This window comes from Carettochelys insculpta, chromosome 12, assembly GCF_033958435.1.
Source record: "Carettochelys insculpta isolate YL-2023 chromosome 12, ASM3395843v1, whole genome shotgun sequence".
In the NCBI taxonomy this organism is placed as follows: Eukaryota; Metazoa; Chordata; order Testudines; family Carettochelyidae; genus Carettochelys; species Carettochelys insculpta.
In genome coordinates this window covers 20,590,069-20,611,920 of record NC_134148.1, presented here as the reverse complement: position 1 = coordinate 20,611,920, position 21,852 = coordinate 20,590,069, and the positions used below count along the sequence as shown (strand labels likewise).

Here is a 21,852-nt window from a genome sequence, read left to right as displayed (position 1 = left end):
TTATATGTCATCTTCTCTCTTTCCCTCTCTCTGTAGTTGGCAATAATGAATAAGTAAAATCACACAATTTAGATGCGTTCTCTAAATCTTGTTAACAGGGTAAGAAACAGGAAGTTCCTCGGGAAGAACAGGGGCCAACCACCAAGAATTTGGATTTTTGGGCTCAGCTGATTACTCTGATGGTCACCATCATTGATGAGGATAAAACAGCATACACGCCTGTCTTGAACCAGTAAGTAGACCCATCCCCCACTTTGGAAATTTGTATAAAGACACAGTGATTTAACGAAGGAAGTACACTGGACTCTAATGTTTTCAATTTTGATATGATTAGATTGGAGTAAGTGGCAAAACCGGAAAGACAGTCACTTAAAACAGCACTTGGTACATCAAAAAAACAAAAACAAAACACTCTCTCCTCAAAGCAGAATGTCAACGTAGTTAAGAAAATGACAGCTAATCTCATCCTCCTCAATTCAGAAACTAGAAACTGGATAGCAATAGACATGAGGTGAGTCCTTAAAGAGATTCCAAAAATTAAAGTCCTTGAATCAAAACCTCTTAAATTCCCACCTTTACATTTATAGATAAACGTACGGGTTAATCTAACACTGAATTAATTTATTTTGTGAGAATAATGCAGGTGTGTTTGAAAAGATACAGTGTCTCCTTCATGTCATCATGGTTGGTTACAAAATAAAAGGTACAAAGTAGGGCTGTCAGTTAACACACGTTAACACCTGCGATTAACGCAGAGCAGAATTAGTGAGTTAAAAAATTAATGCATTAATCACAGGCCTTAATGCACATTAATTGACAGCTGGGGCTGCCTGTGGGGCTCTGCACCTCAGCCGGCTCCCAGCAATGGGGCTGTAGGGGTTCTCTGCAGCTGGACTGTGTGCCATAGCCTGGCTTCCACCCCATGTGCCAGCAGGGCTTGTGGCAGGGATCTAACTTCGTCTGGGCTCCCCACAGTGGGGCTCCTTGACCTTGCTCCCCAGAGTGGGCTGCCAGCAGGGCTCCCTCCCACCACTAGGGCTTTGTTGTCCAGGTGCTCTCTTATCCAGCAACATCCATTGTCCTGCTGGAGGAGTGAAGTTGCCGGACAAAAGCATATCTGTAGTAGGAAACAGGGGCAAACATATTCTTATTATTTTTAACAGTGTGATTAATTTTTTAATTGCTTGACTACTCTAGTACAAAGTACATGTATTTAAACATTATGAAAAAAAATTTTTCTCTGACTTGCTGCAGATGGCTCATCACGGCCACGCAGAGCCCCACTGCAATTGTCAGGGCCCTGCCTCTGCAGATCTGATTGTAGACTAAGGGCTGATGATTAGGAGAAACCAGGCTGGTTACCTGTCACTTCATTTACAAACCCCAAGCTTTCCAGTAGAGAGTTCTTATACCTCCGACAGTGGAGAATATCAAGATTTTCATTTTTCTCAGACATGCTTTCTCCGCGCTTTTTGGGAGTATTAATTTTACATATTTTCGGGGGGGGGGAAGAAAACATTATGACAGAGCACTCTGACTAACGGCAGTCAACTGTGTCGTTAATGAGACATGACTTGATTGCGTCACTAGTGCCCTTGAGTCACAGTAGAATTCCTCCAGGCTTCAGTGGGAATCCTTGCAGCTTACAGCCTCTAATGTGATTTAAGAGAAACATGCTCTCTAGGTGAGAGCAAGCCAGGGGAAAAAAAAAAGAATGTGTTGTTCCATATTTAAAGAGTAGATATTCTTGTTCTGTTTGGTTCCAGGTTAATTTAATACTTGTTTAACTAAAAAGGAGATAAACTATTATCCCAGCTCTCAAGTATCAGAGGGGGAGCCGTGTTAGTCTGTATTTGCAAAAAGAACAAGAAATCCTGTGGCCCTTCATAGACATACAGATTTATTGGAGCATAAGCTTTGCTGGGCAAAAACCCACTTCAACAAATGTGCCTGACAAAGTGGGTCTTTGCCCACAAAAGCTTGTGCTCCAGTAAATCTGTTAGTCTGTAAGGTGCCACAGGACTTCTTGCTGTTTCTCCCAGTTCTGTACAGCTACTGATATGCCCAGTACTCCATAGGAGTAGCTGTCAGCAAAGGGAAATGGATGCTATATTGTAAAGGAACAAAGGACTCTGACAAAAACTCTGTATTAAAATAGAACAGCTTTGAGAAATGTCCAAACTTTGACTCTCTGAGCCAGCTCTAGGTCAGAGCTTTCTGCTCAATTTGCCATTTACAGCATAGATGCTGAGAAGCACCATCTAAGAATTCTGTCCCGTTGTGCAAAAGTATCAGAAGACTCACTTCCTGTAGCACTTTTAAAAGAAATACTTGATGCTGTGTAAAATTTTGTGAGGCATTATTGGGTTAGTTACTACAAATTAATATCCACTTTCTGTTGTCTACATGTAGAGTCTGGCACAAAGTGTTCCGTGCAGGCTGACTGTGCTATAGTGGATGAAGCATATCTCTTTAATCTTTTACAAGACTAGTATCTAAGTGAGAGCTGGGGTCCCAGTTTAAAAAAAAAAAAAGCAACAAAAATAAACTCTTGGTGATTAGGACTTTCTACTTAGTGCCCCACAAAAGATACAGAAGAGATGAGCCATGGAGTGAAACCATTCAAATAGAAAGACCAAGTAACATTTTCTTTTAACTTTTGAAATTAAATTATGCAATATTTCTTTGATGGATTAATGTTTTATAGGGAAATGACGTGATTAAAATACAGTAAACTCTTTTTTATTCTGTGTTTGAGTAACTGGCACACTTAAATAACTGGCATAACACACAACTGAAGCTCTGGGCAGTGGACACCAGGCGGGAGCATGGAGAAGTGATGTCGTCGCTGGGGTTTGTGAATTATGGAGCATGTGTCCCTCTGTGTGTGCAGCTGGTGGGCTCCTCCACTCTCCCACCCCATGTCTGCCACCCAGAACAGCTCCCCACATGGCACAGGAAGCCCCCTCCCCAATCCCACCCCCTGCCACCGTCTTCAAGCAGCTCCATACTGTCCCCACCAAAAAGGAAGGGGGAGCAGTTGAGCAGGAGCCAGAGCTGGAGTGCGGGGAGTATAGGGATGGGTGGGGGAGGGTGCTGAAATTTGTTATGGGCTGAGGGGGGTACTGACAGCCTGTTCCTTCTGCCAGCTGCTTTCTATTAACCAGGGTGTGTGCGTATCCAGCAACCTCCCGGTCCCACAGCTGTTGAATATGAATGAGTTTACTGCAGTACACCATAAAATGTAATTGATATTTGCCAAATAATGTTGTATTGGCCCATATCGGTGCCAGAGAAACTTGGTGGATATACTGTCTGTACTTTTTTCAGAGAGCAATTCCAAGCCTCATCTTACTGTACACTGTGTTGCTGAGTGCTTCTAGCTTAAAAGTCCTGTTGTGCTTCCCAATAAGTAGTTACAATGGTCTGGCATTGTGTTTGCTAACTGAGGCTCCAACGGGATGGCCGTGTCTACACTAGCCCAAATCTTCTATAGAAATAAGGGGAATTCAAAGTTCCCAGGGTCCTTTCGAAAAGGGCCCCCACGTGGACAAGCTGTGCGGCAGCGAGCCGCGGCAATTTCGAACTGCTGCGGCTGGCAGCATGCTAATGAGGGGCTGAATATGTATTTTAGTGCCTCCTTAGTAATCTTTGAAATGGCCTTGCAAATTTGGACTAGTGTAGACGTAGCCGATATCTCTAACTGTAACTGTTAGACACTATAAAACCAACATAGCTTTTCATGCTTTCCCTTTACTTCCAAGTTCTACTTTCTTCAAAATAATTGAGGCAAAAGCATTTAAAAACTCACTATTGCTATTACTATTACAAGGGGTCTAGGGAGCTGACCTGAGACATTTAAACATTCAAAATACACGTTAATTTGATGACAGTGAAACCTAATTTATTCTTCTCTCTGTTGACATGTTCCACGCATAGCTTTGTATGGCTTAGGGAAGAAAAGCTGTCACGCAAGCAAGGAAGATGATTTTGACAGTAGTGCTTTGGATGAAACGAAATTTTACAGTATTTCTGCGAAAGTGATAGAGAAGTTGGCAAAATGATGCCCCAGGAGACAGAAATAATTGTAGCCAGACAAAACAAAAGTAATCATAAAGTACTATTGTTGTGGTCTGCTTGGCTCCCTGAGAAACGTGACATTTCCTGACTTATAGGTTGCACCTCTCACATCCGAGATACACTCATCTGCCCACACCTGGACCAGAGAGATTCCTGGGGCTGGGGCTGAGCCAGTGTCAAGCAACTCAGCCAGAATGGGCCTGGACTAGGGATGGAGTGGAGCTGGAGCTTCTGCCTGCTCGACAGGGTCAGGGGCCAAAGCCAGAGTCCCCCACCTGCACTGAGGCAATGTAGGGTGGGTCAGAGTCCCATTGCATCCCCACAGTAGCACAGGGCTGAGGTTGGAGACTGGGGGAACACTGAAGAGCGGGAAGCCAGGCTGGAGCCCTGTGGCATCCCCAGTGAGCCTGGGTTTGGGCCATGGCAGCCCCAAGGAGCACAGGGCCATCTGGCAACAGACCTCCCCTGGCCCTGCAAATTCTCTTGTTCAGGACCTCTTGGACCAGGGAGTTGCAGTCTGTGCATGGAACACTTAGAAGCCTATAATAATATACAGCATGTTGTACAGTCAAATGTTCCTTGTGGTAAAATGGGTTGCAGTTTCGGGGCCAAATTCTTCAGTCCTCACTTGAAGCAAACACTTACTTTAATAGCTTACAGGTAAAGAAATAAACTTTACTTCAATCAAGGCTGCAAAAGTTGATCCTGAGATGATGTTTTTCATTGGTGGTGATTGGTTATACAGAGTAGAAGCCATTAAAAATCAGCAAATGTCAACAATTTGCTCAGTTACCTCATATTTTCTGTATAGGGAAAATTGACGGGTATGGGAATTGAGGGAGCTTTTTTTTTTAGCTTACTGCTCTACATTAAATGCTGTTAACTTTTCACAGGTGACTACTGAAGTAACAACCAGAAAGTAACTGCTTTTTGGCGTGGAACCAAGTGTGACTTTTAATAAGAAAACTTAGAAATAATTTGGAATAATTATTTGGATAGTTCTCAAGCACTAAATATAGCCTAAGCCTAAAGTAGGTATGTGGATATAAAGGATGCAAATACATATTCCACAAAGGCTGTGTCTACACTAGCACAAAACTTTGAAATCAGCAGATAGGAATAAGGCGATTTCTAAGTTGGCAGGGTCCTTTTTGAGCCACACATCAGCGAAAAGCAGCAATTTCGAAGAGCCGCGGCCGGCGACATGCTAATGAGGTGCTGAATATGTATTTCAGCTCCTCATTAGTAATGTTCGAAATGGGCATTAGCATGGCCATTTCAAAGTTTTGTGCTTGTGTAGACACAGCCAAAATGTTTGGATACAGGGCACATAGGCTACATCAATTCTACAGAAGTAATTTGAAATCACAGCTGTTATTTCAAAATAACTTTGCAAGCATCTACACTATGCACATGCTATTTTGAAAGAAATTTGAAATAGTTGGTACGTTAATTTGAAATCAGTATACATTATTCCAGGAGAAATAGTGCCTGTTTCAAAATAAACTATTTCAAAATAGGTCAAAATAGGTGCTTCAAGACACAAATAGTATTTCCAAATAAACCATAGCAGTGTTCAGTGGCACTATTTTGAAATAAGCACTATGTGTCTGGATATGCTATTTTGCAATAGCTGAGGGACATGCAAATGCAGCTGATCAGAAATGCAAATGAGGTGTGGTTTTAAATATTGTGTGCCTCATTTGCATACTCACACAGGATCTCAATTCCTGAAGAGCTGATTTCAAACACCAACACAGCTGTGTAATTGGGTTCATTCAAAAGGAAACCCCACTTTCCAAAGCACACTTCCTTCTTTTTTTTTTCCAGGAAGCAGGGTGCTTTCTAAAGCAGGGTTTCTGTTTGAATGAACCCTGTCTTCATGGATGTTTTGGCTTTCAAAATCAGCTTTTCTGGAATAGAGGTCCCATGTGAGTATGCAAATGAGGCATGAGATATTTAAATCCACCCATCATTTGCCTTTCTGATCAGTTGCATTTTCATAGCTCTTCCTAAAGGGAGGAGTAGTGTAGGCACATCCTTTGTGTGTAGCTGTGTTATTTTGAAACAAAGTATTTCAAAATAGCTGTTTTGAAATACTTTATTTTGAAATAATTCTGTAGCGTAGACATAGCCACAGACATCAGTGCCCCCTCAGTTACAGAAAGCCCAAATCCTAGAAGCATTTCAATAGGATGTAAAAAACACATTAAATCATGCTCACGCACACAGAACACAGACTTCATAATGCAGGTAAGCATGGCACATGCAAAACAAAGAGTAACACTTAGATATTACACTGATGGGGGTCTTCCAAAGATATGTAATAATGAACTGGATAGCAATTGGCCCGTACTCAGTTAGGCAATGTTGGGGAGGATGTAGTCAATATGGACCATTTAAGAGCTGACCAAAATTGTGCACACACACACTCCTGTACTTGTGGGAGCAGATTGAGGCTACTGATGCTTCTCCCATGAGAAACTCATGCAACTGGGAGTAGGAATGGAAAAGGAGTAGGCTCTCCTATATGCTGGCTCTTCAGTGCATGTCTCAGTAATGTTATGGCTGGCACTGGTTGTAGATATACTTTCTGCTCCTTTTTACACACCATTCCTCCCTTTGCCTGAGTGGTTAGCCAGGCTCTTGCAGGGTAGCTTCTTGCTATACGTGTGTGTGTTTACAAGAATGTATATAGTCTTGTTTTTCCAAACACTGTAGACACAAGCAGCTGCCAGCAATTTCATTCCTCAGAAATCCCCAAATCTGCCACTCCACTGAGCTCTGTGCTCCAGAAGCCCTGTTTCCTCTCAGTGTCACACAGCATGGGCACCACTTCGGGTGCCATATGTATCAGGATGCTGCTTGGTCTTCTGCCCATTCCCCTGACTATTGGGGAGCGAGGGGAAAGGACACAGCTTTCCTACATGCTCCTTGCCTGGGACGGAAGGGGGCAGGGGATTAAGTGACACTTTGCCCTCACTCCCTGGTAGGGGAACAGGAAAAAGAACAAGCAGCTTCCCAGTACACAAGGCTGCTTCCCCCCAAAATGGTGCCATCGGGTCACACACAAATATCCTTTTCCAGGCTTCCTCTGCCTCTAGCACTCCCAGCCTCCAAGTGAAATTTTAGCCCCCACATTTGCAACCAGCAAATCCTCTCAGTCCCCACAGCATTGCTCTGATCTTCCACATGGCCTAGTTCCTTGGGCATTCATCCCCTTAGTCCGACAGCTGTTCTTGCTCCATAAAGAGATCAAATGTTTCTTCTGTTGAGCCTGAAAGTGCATGGTCCACCATTGGGTATCGTCAAGTCTGATTGTCGTTGAATCCAAAAATCATCAGCTAGTATTCATTCACTAGCATCTTTCAGCCTAACAATACTGTCCAGAGTAACCCTTCCAAGCTGATAGAGTTCCAAAGTAATTTTAGTCCATCAGTTGCACAGTTTGTGTGTCATGGTCCCGATCCACTTTTCACTTATCTGTACTGGAGTTAATTGAGATACACCTGCACTGACCTTGCATAAAGGAAAGGACAATCAGCCTCTACGCATATACATCTTATTGTCTGATATCACCTCAGATATCTAAAGGGTGAAATTCTTCACTGATATTACCCTTTTAACTTTCGTGCATCAGTCCCAGGAACCAGTTTCATTTATGAACTTAGAAAATACAGCATGAAACAAGATCATTATCTTCTCATATAACTTACATTTTAGAAGCACATTCAGTTTGGTTTTGTGGATTTTAGCTGGGCTTTATATAGCTTTTGTCTGTGTATTTCTGTGTGTCATGGAATTTGTTTTGCGTTCCTTCTAACTTGTAGCCTTGAGCAGCTGCAAATGATAATGAGGGGTGGTTGTTCAGCAACTCTGACAATCTGATCATGTGTTAATATTCTTCATACGGTAGACTTATGTCACTGTTTGTGTTTTCCATTTCTGTGCCACCTTAGCTGTGTCTACACGTGCACGCTACTTCGAAGTAGCGGCACTAACTTCGACATAGCGCCCGTCGCGGCTACACGCGTCGGACGCTATTTCGAAGTTAACTTCGACGTTAGGCGGCGAGACGTCGAAGTCACTAACCTCATGAGGGGATCGGAATAGCACCCTACTTCGACGTTCAACGTCAAAGTAGGGACCGTGTAGACGATCCGCGTCCCGCAACGTCGAAATTGCCGGGTCCTCCATGGTGGCCATCAGCTGGGGGGTTGAGAGATGCTCTCTCTCCAGCCCCTGCGGGGCTCTATGGTCACCGTGGGCAGCAGCCCTTAGCCCAGGGCTTCTGGCTGCTGCTGCGGCAGCTGGGGATCCATGCTGCAGGCACAGGGTCTGCAACCAGTTGTCGGCTCTGTGTATCTTGTGTTGTTTAGTGCAACTGTGTCTGGGAGGGGCCCTTTAAGGGAGCGGCTTGCTGTTGAGTCCGCCCTGTGACCCTGTCTGCAGCTGTGCCTGGCACCCTTATTTCGATGTGTGCTACTTTGGCGTGTAGACGTACCCTCGCAGCGCCTATTTCGATGTGGTGCCGCGCAACGTCGAAGTTGAACATCGACGTTGCCAGCCCTGGAGGACGTGTAGACGTTATTCATCAAAATAGCCTATTTCGATGTTGGCTTCACGTGTAGACGTAGCCCTTATCTGATAGCAGAAAGTTGCATAAGCCCCAAACACTTTAGCTTCTTTGTTATTATTTTCAGCTGAAGATACATTACAGTCAAACAATTGTGCTCCTTCTGGCATTTGATAGCAAATATAAGGGATGCCAGAGATGTATATAATGACAACTCAAAGTTATATCTCTATTCGTCAAATACTAATTTGGGCATTACACAATGCCACAGAGAACTATGATATACAGGAAACTTTCATATCCGGCATTCTATCATCCAGAACTCTCAAACAGCCAGCATTTTAACCATAGGTAAATTTTAGTTACGTTTTCCATAAGTACAGTATAGTGAAAGTAAATACAAATAAATTCAGCAAATACAATATAAGTTTCCAGGATACAATACTACTGTTGTTGGTAAATAAAGTACTCTACACGCATTTTTCTTTGTTTCTTAATATCTAATCTAGTGGGTTTTTTGGTGTTATGCATTGTTAGGTATACCTCTTTGTTACCCAGAATGTTTGAATATCTGGCAACCTCCCAGTCCAAGGAATTTGTAAGAGGCAGCCTTTGTTTATTAAATTATATTTTTGGTGCCTACTACAGGTTAAACATCCCTAATCTGGACTTCCCTAGTCTGGCAACATCCCAGTCTGGTATCGTTGGCAAGCCAGTGGGAGCACTCACAGGCACAAACCTGGGCTAGGACAAGGACTAGGGGACTGGGAGAGTAAAGCCCCCAGGAGCTGGGAGTGGTGGAAGCCCTAGCTGCTGGGGAAAAGCGGAGCCATCTGGGAAAAGCAAAGCCCCTGGTGACCAGAGGACAGCGGAGCCCCCATCAGCTAAAAGCAGTAGAGCCCCTGGCTGCCTCCATGGGGAGAGGGGCAGAGCCCCTTGCTGCCAACATGGGGGAGCAGTGGAGCCCCCATTGCAGCAGAGAAGCCAGGGGAAAGTGGTGCAGGAGGCAATGGGTGGAAATCAGGGTTTGGCAGCCTGGGGAAAATGCATTTGCAGCTGCTCAAGGGCACAACCAGTGGAGCACTACACTGTGGGAGGACAGGGGACCCTGGGTGACATTGACCTTCCCTGGTCTAACGTGCTGGACCAGAGAGGTTCGACCTTTAGCAATTTTTACAGTGTGCTTATATGACAAGCATATGATCATTTCGCTCTTCAGAAGCTATGGACATTAAGCTTAGGAAATAGAGAGGACAGTTTAAAATATTACATGTGCATAATAGTTCTGAAAGCAAAATAATCTGTAAAGATTACGCAGACAGATTGAAAAATCAATCCTTCTGTGCGGTGCCAATATGTGTTGCTGCATATCCTGTAAAATCATGATGTGTGCCTTTTTGCACAAGCTCCATTTATAAGCTTCTCCACAGGGTATATATTTCTCAAAGTGAATATATTAGATTATGAGCCATTGAGTGGAATTTTTTTCCTATACAATACATTCAAACAGTTTGTTCGTGACCTATATACTCTAGGTCAAATGTGAGGGTATATTTACCCAGATGGAGTTTCCTTTCCAGCTTCCTTCTCATTTTCCTCTGAATATTTAAATACGTATTATATGTATACATAAGTATGGATATACATATACATATGTATTCGTACAAACTAGATCCCAGCCCCTGCAGTTAATAGGAAACAGAATTAGGACTCAGAAAACCTGTCTTCTAATCCAGGCTTCTCTGCAGACTTGCTATAGCATCTTGGGCAAGTGTCTTTCATTCTCTTCTGTTTGCCTTCCAAGGCACTCTGTCTTCCCTATTCAGGCCATAAACTCAGGAGGGCAGTGATTGTTTCTTACCAAGTGGTTTACAGAATGTATTGCAATGAGCCCATAATCTCACTCCTCTGCTATATTATACTCCAATACAAATAATGGGTAATTGGTTGTTACTGGTGTATATGAGTAACCTTAGACATTTGAAGAATCACAGTGGAGTCAATTGGACTCCTTATGTATAAAATTACTCAAGTGTGCAAATTTTGGCAGGATCATGCTTACTGTGCTAAATACACCAGCCAAGGAAGGCAGTCTGGGACCAGTTGCATTGTAGTGTTGCTTATGTAAATATAACCTTCATCATAATATTTGAAGGCCCAGTGGGACATTTAGATAATGGAGGTAGAGTGGCACAGCTTTTTCTAACAGTGGGGGGTTTTTTTGGTTGGTTTTTTTTTTTTTTGCCTTTTCCCCTTTTTTCAAATATTTAATGAATGTATTTCATCAGAAAAGCAGCCTACTAGAAAGCACTATTTTTAAATCTGTGTTGATATTTTTTTTCTGAGCACTATGCATACATTATGGCCAAGTAAAAGTTGAATGGTTTTGTTTTCATGTGTTTTTACATTTTAAAAATGTGACTTAAGAGGTAATTGTTTCCCAGGGCCCAGTCCTGAAGCTCTTACTCAGACAAAATTCCTAGGACAAAGAAGATGACCGTTCAACCAGTGATGCTTAATATGTGCAGTCTGGGATATTTAAAAATTGTTAGCTACTGTTAAATGTTCAGGATCTTCCCACAAGAACAGATGACACAGGAGGTTAGAGAACAGTGAAGACATGTCTCTCTAGTTTGTTGTAGCCATGGCTGCCTGCCAATCGCTGGTTTTTTTTTATAAAGTGTTTTGCAGCTATAGGCAGGTACCCAAAACAGGAAATAAAGAAACAGGCTTACTTCAAGCACTGGAAATGGGATCCAGGGTGGTATCCAGGAAACAGAATCAGAGCTCAGAGGGGCTTTTAGTTTCTAACAAGCTTTCATGCTTATAGGGTTGTATTGCACCTTTGGCCCTGACCTTTTTCAAGTGCCCCCCTTTGCAGTAACAGGCTACAGTACCTTCTCTCCTCTCAGGGTGTAATTCTCTAATTCCCATACTTGCAGCCTTGGTCCCCAGGCTGCAATACCCTGTTTAACAATCCAGTTTCCTCAGCAGGTCCAACATGGGTACCACTTGCAGCAGGCATTCTTTTGGAAGTTGTAACCAGTAGGTGAATGCAGTGATTTAGAACAGCTTCTTCAGAATGTATTATTTAGCCATAGAAACTTAACAGTCGGAGAGCCAAGGATTAAAACATCAAACACCTTGCACAAAAACCTTTATTTCTTACTGAAAGCTTAACATTTCCTTTGAGGAGGCTTAGGCAGGCCCAGTATCCCAGGTACCTTTGCTTTGTGGACTGTCTCTTCTCTATGAACACTGTCTGTCTGTCCCAAGTCTTCTCTAAACTTCAAGGCCCTTTATCCTCAGCATCCCTAAGCAGGGGACCCTCTCCCTTATCAATCCATCTGGAGAGCTTCCCAGTGGATGGAGGTAGACCAGCCAGTCATTGTCTCAGAAATGTGGGTAGCTGGCTGGATATCTGAAACTATTGTACTCCTTTCCTGGGGACACTTAAGTAACTGCAGTGGGAATTAAATCTGATACCAAATGGCGGACATAGAGTCAGACATCATAGCCATGAAAATAATATCAATATCTTTTCCCTATTTTTCATGTAGGCATTCTTGCCAGTGGAATAAAATGGGATTTTCTATTAAAGATAGTAATTTTCCACTTTGTTTTTGGTTGCTCTGGTTATGTCAGTGTAAATGAAGTCTTGGTGTCATGACTGTCATAGCTGTATATGTTATTGGATTTGAAGCAGAACACATCAACCTGGTTGCTTTCCTAACGACAGTGTAAATAGTAGTATCACCGATATGGGTGGGATCCACTGAGGCAGCACCTAACATTGACCAGGCTGAGGTGTCTAGTGAAATTTATTACAATGGGCACTAGTGCTGCCACTGATTTGTCTCCTCTAATGTTAGCGAAAATATAAATAAGGTGCCAAGGCTTCTTACATTTTTGAGTACCCTGAATGCAATCCTGTGTCCATGGAACTCAGTGGGAGTTCTGTCAATGACTTTAATAAGGCCAGAATTTCACTCTATCCTTAGACTGGCACTGACCAGGGTTAGACGACATGATGCAAAAAAATACCTACCTGAATCTCTGTCAATATGAGACCTCTCACATTTTCTGCCACCAATTATGCTGACCCAGTGGTGAGAACAATGTGAAATGTTTGGCCAAAACCCTATTTGTATGCATTCTGTGTGGGAAATATAGAGGGGGAATCTCTGACACTCAACATTAAACACAGCTGATAGGTAAGAGACTTAGATTTTAACTCAGCTCTTATTTAGTAACATTCACTCTGAGAAATTTGTTTGTTGTAAAATAAATGAACTGAGTAATGCCCATTCAGTCTGAACTCTCCTGTGTTTGTATGCAAAGTACATAAATGGTTGCTTTACTGTAATATGAAACTGCCAGATTATTTAGTTTTCATTTTTATTTAATTTACTGAAATGCAGAGTTTTACTTACTTCTTGTATACAATTGCCTTTCTTGTCCCGAGGTACTGTGCAAAACATACCAATTGACAACAATATAAAATAATTAAAATAGATTTCACCAAACAAATTATCCCTGGCATTCAAAGCACTATACCACTGCAAACTAACACTCCTCTAGTAATTAAGCATTCAGCAAAGGACCAACTCCTGCAACCTTAGTCTGTGACTAGTTAATTGAAATGAATAGAACTATTAGAACAGTGAGGTATACTCAGTGGGAGGAAAGGTAGTCAAATCTGGCCAATAGATAACTATAATTGTCTCAACCCATCTCTTCTAGACCATCTTTTCAAAAAGATGAGCTTTGTAGAATGCACAGAGAATGAAGAAGCCCAAGTTTTTTTAGGACAAATGAGAAAAGAGAATTCCAGAGTCAAGGACCTCCCACTTTCCACCTCCCCCATCAAGAACTCCCTGCCATTGGCCAACTTTTTTTTTGTATTAAGGGAATACTCACTTAAATCCACCATTGACTACAGATTGAGCTGTTTAATCTGGTGAGGGAGAGGTGTTTTCTCTGATAGTCCAGGCCTAAATAATTTAGATCTTTCTAAATCAAAACCAATACCTCAAATTCTATTTAGAATCAGTAGTCTTACTGTAGCATACTCTTCATAAGTTTTCTACTTTTCAGCAATGTCAGAAAGTTGGAATTTGCTAAAAATATTTCTTGGTTGCTGTGATATAGTTGGATATCTAACTTAACTGGAAATCTTTGTAGGGGATGGAGAGGAGCCTCATGCAGAATCCATCATTTAAGTTCTGGAAGCAGTGACCACTCAACAGCAATTCAAGAGAAGTTATTTCTTTATGACATGGAGGTGCTCTGAAATTAAGACAAAAAGTGGGCACAAATGAATTACAAAGAACCAAATACATAATAAAAGTAGTACCTAGCACTTAGTTGGAGCTGGTCATTAGTAGGTCTCAAAGCACTTTACAAATAAGCTGAGTATGATTATCCCTATTTTGCAGATGGGAAAAAAAAGAGATGTAAACTGGTATATGCAGAAAGTGGGCCCTGAATGACCAATGTGCCACTATGATTTCTATTTTATTTCTTAAATAGATCAGCTTATGTATCTAAATCCAGTATTACCCTGTGGGAAATATGACATTGTATTGGGGCTGACCATTCTAGTTTAATACCTAGCTTTTATATTTATAGTAAAATATTTTCATTAAATGTGCAAAAGTTTTCATTATTCCTGAAAACAGGAGAGAAAAAAAGTGTTAGATTTTCTGATGCTGCAAGCAATGAAGTTTTCACACTTTGTCCTTTCAGTTTTAAACTATGTAATGTTATGTTTGAAGTCCAGTGAAAAAAATTGTAAGATCATCCAACTGCCCGTGTGAGAAAGCATATGATTATGTTAAATGGTGCTTACTCAGTAGATATGCTCCCAAAGTGTAGTCTGAATTATATAAGTTGTGCATTTATGACAAGAACAAGCTTTTACTGCCTTTTGCTCATTATCCATCTAGTGGCACCACAGTCACAGTCAGCTGTCTGCACACTGGAAAAAATAACCCCAACTATACTTATAATATGATGGGAGCTACTTTAGTTATAACTAATCAGGAAAGAGATCTTGGAGTTATCATGGATAGGTCCTTGAAAACATCCACGCAGTGTGCAGTGGCAGTCAAAAAGGCAAATAGGATATTAGATATTATTAAAAAGAGGGATAGAAAATAAGACAAGGAGTATCTTACTGCCCCTATATAAATCTATGGAACGCCCGCATCTTGAATGTTGTGTACAGATGTGGTCTTCTCACCTATAAGAAGCTATCCTAGCACTAGAAAAGGTAAAGAAAGGGGCAACTAAAATGATAAGGGGCTTGGAACAGGTCCCGTATGAACAGAGGCTGAAAAGATTGGGACTTTTCAGTTTAGAAAAGAAGAGACTGAGGGGGGACATGACAAAGGTATATAAAATTATGATGGGGGTGGAGAGGGTGAATAAAGAGAAGTTATTTACTTGTGCCCATAATACAAGAACTAGAGGACAAAATGAAATTAATGGGTAGCAGGTTTAAAACTAATAAAAGAAAGTTCTTCTTCACTCAGCGCATAGTTAACCTGTGGAACTCCTTTCCAGAGGAGACTGTGAAGGCTAGGACTCTAACAGAATTTAAGAAAGAGCTAGATAAATTCACAGAGGTTAGTTCCATTAAAGGCTATTATCCAAGGGTAGGAATGGTGTCCCTGGCCTCTGATTTTCAGAGGCTGGAGATGGATGGCAGGAGACAAATCACTTGATGATTGTCTTCGGTCCCCTGCTCTGGGGCATCTGGAACTGGCCACTGTCAGCAGAGAGGCTACTGGGCTGGATGGACGTTTGCTCTGACCAGTATGGCCATTTTTATGTTCTTATGTTCTTATGTTAGGCCATGAGTAAGTTGCATAGGTTTAATTTAAATAAATTTAAATAATTTTAACAAATTTAATCAAACCCAATGCAAACTCACATACAGAGTTTCTTATTTGAGTTGCCTAGTTTCCACTTATTATAAAACAATTCCTAGTTGACTTAAATTAAACTGAAATAAATCTAATTTAAAGCAAATTAAAAGTGCCCACATAAGCTTTTAAACGGATTGAACTAGAACTATTTAAAATCACTGAAATAACCTTCTCAATAGGTGAGAGAGAGAATGTCTGATACACCACAACCTCATAGGTAAAAACACCAAAGCTACAAACTGCTCAGTCAACCACATACTTTACTTGTAACCAGAATGATGCAATCAGGCATCAAGAGAGACAAAAATCAGATTACTATATTAAATGTAAACTACTAAACAAAAATCTGAAAGCAACATTTTTCTTTTCCATCATGAAGTTTCAAAGCTGCATTAAGTCCATATTCAGTTATAACCTTTTGAAAGAACAACCCTAACATTTTATTCAGTTTTATGAACAACTTCTGTTCCTGAGACATTTCTAACTCTGAGGTTCTACTGTACTATCCCGGTTTACCTTGTGCCGATCAGGAACATCAAGTTCAACAAAACTCAGTCATCTGAAAACCAGGAAATAAGTTCAGATAAATGCCCAAGCAGCTTTAATTCTGCCCCTTGGAGCTGGCACAAACCACTGGGAATTATCTTTGTGTGCTCTAGTTACAATGTGGTAAGTGTATCTGTCATGAATGGTGGAGGCAGCATACAGGGCAGGTTGGCAGAGGTGTGTTTTGTGATATGAGTAGATCTGAGGATGACTTTGCGGATTGTCAGAGCTGTGGTCATGATAAGAAGAGCCCATTGTTGGTGGAACTAGTGGTGCAGGGGGTGATGCAGCATCTATGAGCTTGGCATGGTTTCCATTATATACAAGGTTTACAGTTTGGTTCAATGGTTCTCAGCATCCCCATGACGAGAATTGCTCCAGCACCTCTGGAGGAGCTATTGGTTTGAACACCTCAATGCTTGTGATCACAGGGGAGAAAAAGCACCTGTCTCCTCTGAGGTTCCACTCAGCATCATTTCAGAACTGAACAGTAGATGTTGTGTCTAAATCTGGGCACTGAGATCTTTTTGCCATGCATACTGCTAACAATAAAGATGGAATGTACAAGTAGCCTGTGGATTTAACAATGGGTAGAGGAAAGCAGAGGTTTAGGTGGGAGCCTTTGCACATGTGTGAGGGGGTTGTGAAGCGTCATATTTTATAAATGTAATATCCTGTCAGGGAGAGTAAGCCCATCGTTTGAGTGTAGGGGAGGTGAAGTTACCATCTGTTCATTACCGTAGAAGGCAGAGTGAGTATGCATGTTTTTTGTATTCATGCTCAAAGAGGAGAGAATTACGGTTGGGTGGGGATTTACTTTAGCTCTGTATTTTCAGGTTTTCAGAAGTTTGAGCAGTGCTGACATTGACATTCTGGAAGGACATGAGCTATCACCGGGGATTGCTATGTCTGCGTGAATGAAGTTTTTTGCAAGTTAATTTCCTAGGTTTTTATACAGCAACAGGAATATTGGCTCATTGGAGTGCTGGTCATTTTGGCAATTGTAGTCCTTGCCCAGGGCCATTCTTAGACATTCACAGCTGCATAGGGCACCACTAAACTTGGAGCACCACATTGGTACTCCACATTTAATGTGCCCTATCCTGTGCATACCTGGGGGCAGGATGTTAAGCAACCACAGGCAGCACCAGCTCTGGCTCTCCCATCTCTTGGCTGCTCCCTCCTGCCCCCATGGGCTCAGTTGCAGGACTCCAGTGACCGCCCAGCCTCCCTGTGGGATCAGAACTGGGACTTCGGCAACATCCCTTCTCATGGCTGCCCCCAGGCAGGCACAGTGCCAGCTCAGGCAGCCCCTGTCCCAGTCCCAGGCCAGCCCTGTCCCTCCCAGGGGGCTGCTCCAGCCTTCTGGGACCTGTGTGGGAGCAGGCCTCTCCAGTGTGCCCAGAGTAGCCCTTGTCTGTAGCAGGTCCAGGAGCAATACAGGTGGGAAGTGCTCCATCCCAGCCATAGCAGTTCCTATCCACAGCAGAGGGGCCACTCCAGCCCAACTGCCTCCTCCCTCCATTCAATTGATTAACCAGTTAAACCTGGTTAACCAATTAAATGTGATTTTATATCCTTAGCCCACACACAGCTGGCCAGGTGGAGATGTGTATCTTCACTGTTTATTTTCTGGTGTTCAGAAGTTTGAATTTGCCTTATTGTCAGTCTCCCATCCCCAGGGCTGTCAGGTGTCTGGTTTTGGACCAGAACACCCAGTCAGAAATGAACACTGGAAGCTCTGTTAAATGTCTGATTGGTGCCTGCGGCTGGTAGGCCCCCTACCTGTGGCCATGCAGCTCCCAAGAAGCCACTGGCCTATCCCTTCAGGTATTAGGCATAGGGGAAGCCTTTGGGGCTCCACTTACTGCCTTCGTGCCAGGCACTAGCTCTGCAGATCTCATTGGCTGGGAACTGTGGCCAATGGGAGCTGCTGGAGCAGTGCTTGGGTCAGGGCAGTGCACTGAGCCCCTCTAGCCACACCTCTACCTAGGAGCCAGGGGAACATGCCAGTCACTTCCTGGGAGCTGCTGGAGGAAATTGCTGCCTGAAGCCTGCACCCTCACCCCTCCTGTCCCCAATGTCCTCCTCTAGCCCAGGGCCCTCTTCTACAGACAAACTCCTTCCTGGAGAGTGCACCATGCACTCCCTCCCACACCGGAACCCCTCATTTCTGGACCCACTCTGGAGCCGACATCCACGGCCCTAGAGTCCGTACTCCCTCCCACATTCCCCCCTCCTGCCCCAGCCTGGTGACATTTAACGAGTGAGGGAGGGTGGAAGAGCTAAGGAGGGGGAATGGGTGAGTAAGGTGGGGCCTCAGAAGGGTGAAGGCAGGGGGCTGGGCAAGGGTGTCTGGTGTTCTGGAATTCAAAAGTTGGCAACTGTATCCCCTCACCAATCCCAATTCACACTAGGGGCACAAAGAGAAGGGCTTGGATATCCACCAAGTGATCAGGCCCCCAGTTCACATAGGTGGGCAAGAGGAAGGGCTCAGATACCCCAAGGGGTGTAGGATTCCTCCAGGTCCCATAATACATGTCTGCCAGGGAGAAGACTTAAACTCTGCAGAGCGCTTGGGCTCCCTTAGATGGCAGCACACATTGAATGAGAGAGTTCACAGCTATTTTTCCTGTATGCTTATAATTCATTCTCAGATTTCTGTCCACAGTGGGTTTTTAACTTCAAAGTTGCAATCATCGGAGAACTGTGGTCAATGTTCAGTATTTTTTCTGGAGGCAGAATCTCAGGGACCTCTTACTCAAATGACCCTACATTTGGATCACTAATCTTGCCCTGCATATCCATAAGGAAAACTTCAAAACAGTCCCCCTAAGCACGACTCATGGAGCACTGAGTAACATCATCCCTTAAACAGAAAGCACTTGTCAACACTTAGCTTTAGCAGACCTGGTGCTCCACTACAATATTGATTGAAATTAGAAGGAAGGTGCTGGAAGGGGGTCTGCACATTCATCTGCAGCCTTCTTCACAATAAAGTAGTCTCATCTGAAAAAAGAACATCCCATGGAGATTAATGCAACCTGAAATAATGGCTCTGAGACCTATGAGCCAGTCCATTCATGGCAACTAGTGTTTCTCACCTCCCTCGATGGTACTTGAGACCCTGAGAAATGCATCAAGCATATCCTTTCTCAGTTCTTCACCCCATTCTGTGTTCTGGTTGTATGTTCCCAGCATGCCTGTTCCAAGCTCCCAACCAGAGAGTCACAGACCCTGAGTTCCCAGGTCACATGAAGTTGGGAGAGGGAAGGGAAGTTCTCCATAACCCAGCTCACATGCAGGGTGCATAGACTGGGAATTGTCCCCTGCTGTAGTTGCGTACAAGCAAAAGTACAGAGGAAACCTCACACCCCAGCAGGAAAGCAGCCCCTTCATATCCTGGCACACAAATGGGAGGATATAACAGAGTGTGGGGCTGACAGAGTCTTTGTGACACTTCCCTAACTCCACTCTTCCCAGTGTCCCATCTCAACCCAACTCCTTCCATCCGGACACCCCAGCCCTTTTCCTACCACCTACATCTATTGATCCCATTCCCCACATACCCTTTTCCTTGCTCCGCCCCTCTTCCCATTAACACCTACTTTTCCACTGCAATTGTCCTGCCAAGAGGGCAGGGGACTAGACTCAATAACTTCCCAAGGTCCCTTCCAGTTCTATGAGATGTGTGTCTCCAATTACTCCCCCTCCCAATAAGTATTTGAATGTGTAGTACTGTACTTACTTCCTTTTCAAAAAATTGTTTTCTTGCCTTCTGTTTACTCTGCTGTTTTCAAGTTCCATGTCACCACCACAAATAAAACTTGGACAGCGGCAGATCAGAGCAAGAGGTCTGCTTTTCATTATTATTTCAGTTTCTGCCTTGAGTTGACATTTAATTCACAGGGCCTTGTTGTTCTCTGGTTTAATGGCTATAACATTCCTGTTTGAGCTATATAGAGGCCTTGGGAGTCATAGGTAGCTTCCTACACCCTTAGAATGAGGCACTCTGTTTGGCAGGCACCAAATGGGAGAACTGAACTCTTTGGCTAATTTGCCCAAGAGCTAATAATGTTTTAATGGCATTTCCAGATATTTTGAGTGTCTGAGATCCAGGTGTGATGATATCAGCCATGGTTTGATCTCCATTTGCATGCAGAAAAATGTTGTCAAAAATGTCTGTATTAAGAAAAGCTGTTTTGGGCGTGACTATATCTCAGAAACTCCTTGGGCAAATGGTCCCACATTTGGATCAGTGACTAAACCTCTTACCGTCATGAGGCACACCAAATTTCAAGAAGCAGTCAAGTAGCACTTTAAAGACTAGCGAAATGGTTTATTAGGTGAGCTTTCGTGGGACAGACCCATTTCTTCAGACCATAGCCAGAGGGTCTGTCCCACGAAAGCTCACCTAATAAACCATTTTGCTAGTCTTTAAAGTGCTACTTGACTGCTTTTTGTTTTGATAGTGTATAGACTAGCACGGCTTCCTCTTTGTTACTATTCAAATTTCAAGACAATGTGGTACTCATGTAGATACAGATTTTTAATACTCTGTTTCCCTTTGCTGGTCAGGCACAGATATGCAAATCAGACATGTCTACTTATAATAATGTGTGGTGATTTTATTTTCATCCCTCTGAAGTACAGCTAAATTGGATATTGACTCCTTGTATGTTTTTATTTCATTTGTTTTTGCATTTTTATTTTTTGTTGACTAATCACTTCTAAAAACATTTCATGGAGTACCAGAAACGTAACAAGCAACTAGCCAGCCTTGACATCTGTGCACATTTCAACTAAGATTTAATTTTCATGTACCTATCAGCAATTCCGGTTGTCTGTATTTGGCCTTCAGCTCATTGGCAGAATTGGTTGTTTCATCTGATTTCCCCCCCTTTGGGCCATTAGTCTAGTTTATACCATAGGCCACTCTCATTAAATACAGCTATATTAGCAGGATCACCATACTGGATGTATTTGGTGTAGAAATTGTATGTCTAACACAAAGCACTTTGGTTTTGGATGCTGAATTAGACCAACAAAATTATCATCATCATCTTAATCTAGTATACCTCTCTCAGAAATTCAGAGCGCCTGATCCTGCTCCCACTGAAACAGGATTAGACTCCAGAAGGACCCTCAGTATAGCTGCTGCTCTGTTTCACAGCATTACCGAATGGATTTGTTTGTCGGAGCTGATCCAAGATGGCAGGTGGAGGACAGACCCAATTTAGAAAGACTGCCAGCTTATTTAAAAAATTGAAGGACAGCCTTGCTTCAAGCCATTGAATGAACCAGAATAATGAGATCAGATTGCAGAACATGGAACATTTTAACAGGATTTGCAATCATGGGACTTGCAAGTGGATTAAGCTGATTTTGCTGAGAGATTTCATCTACGTCGATCTGTATTGGAACCTGGGGTTCTGATGTGATTTGTCACCACATTAAGTGCAGAGGATGCATTGAGTTTCCTGGGTTTCTTGATTGATTTGCTTTGTAGAGTTTTATTCCCTCCAGTTTGTTCTTTTTTCTTTAGTCTTTTACACCTCTTCATTAGACAGTGCTAAGTTTTCTTTTTGAGTAATTATTTATTATCCTTCTTGGTGCCTCATTTTATGCTTTTTCTTCAACCTTTGATCTTTATGGGAGGAAAAGTACAAATTACAGTTCACCAAGAGAAAAAAGGAGGAGGAAGAAAAGAAGCTGCAC

The 21,852-nt window shown here is 42.8% G+C and overlaps 1 protein-coding gene across 2 annotated transcripts in view; it reads left to right on the top strand.

Annotated features, from left to right (window-relative positions):
* Positions 1-21,852, top strand: part of UNC13C (unc-13 homolog C) — a 425,720-nt gene that overhangs the window by 251,129 nt on the left and 152,739 nt on the right. For both annotated transcript variants that reach the window (XM_075006542.1, XM_075006543.1), the window contains one exon: positions 99-232. In XM_075006542.1, the coding sequence (XP_074862643.1) occupies positions 99-232 (134 nt within the window). The remainder of the gene's footprint in view (positions 1-98; positions 233-21,852) is intronic.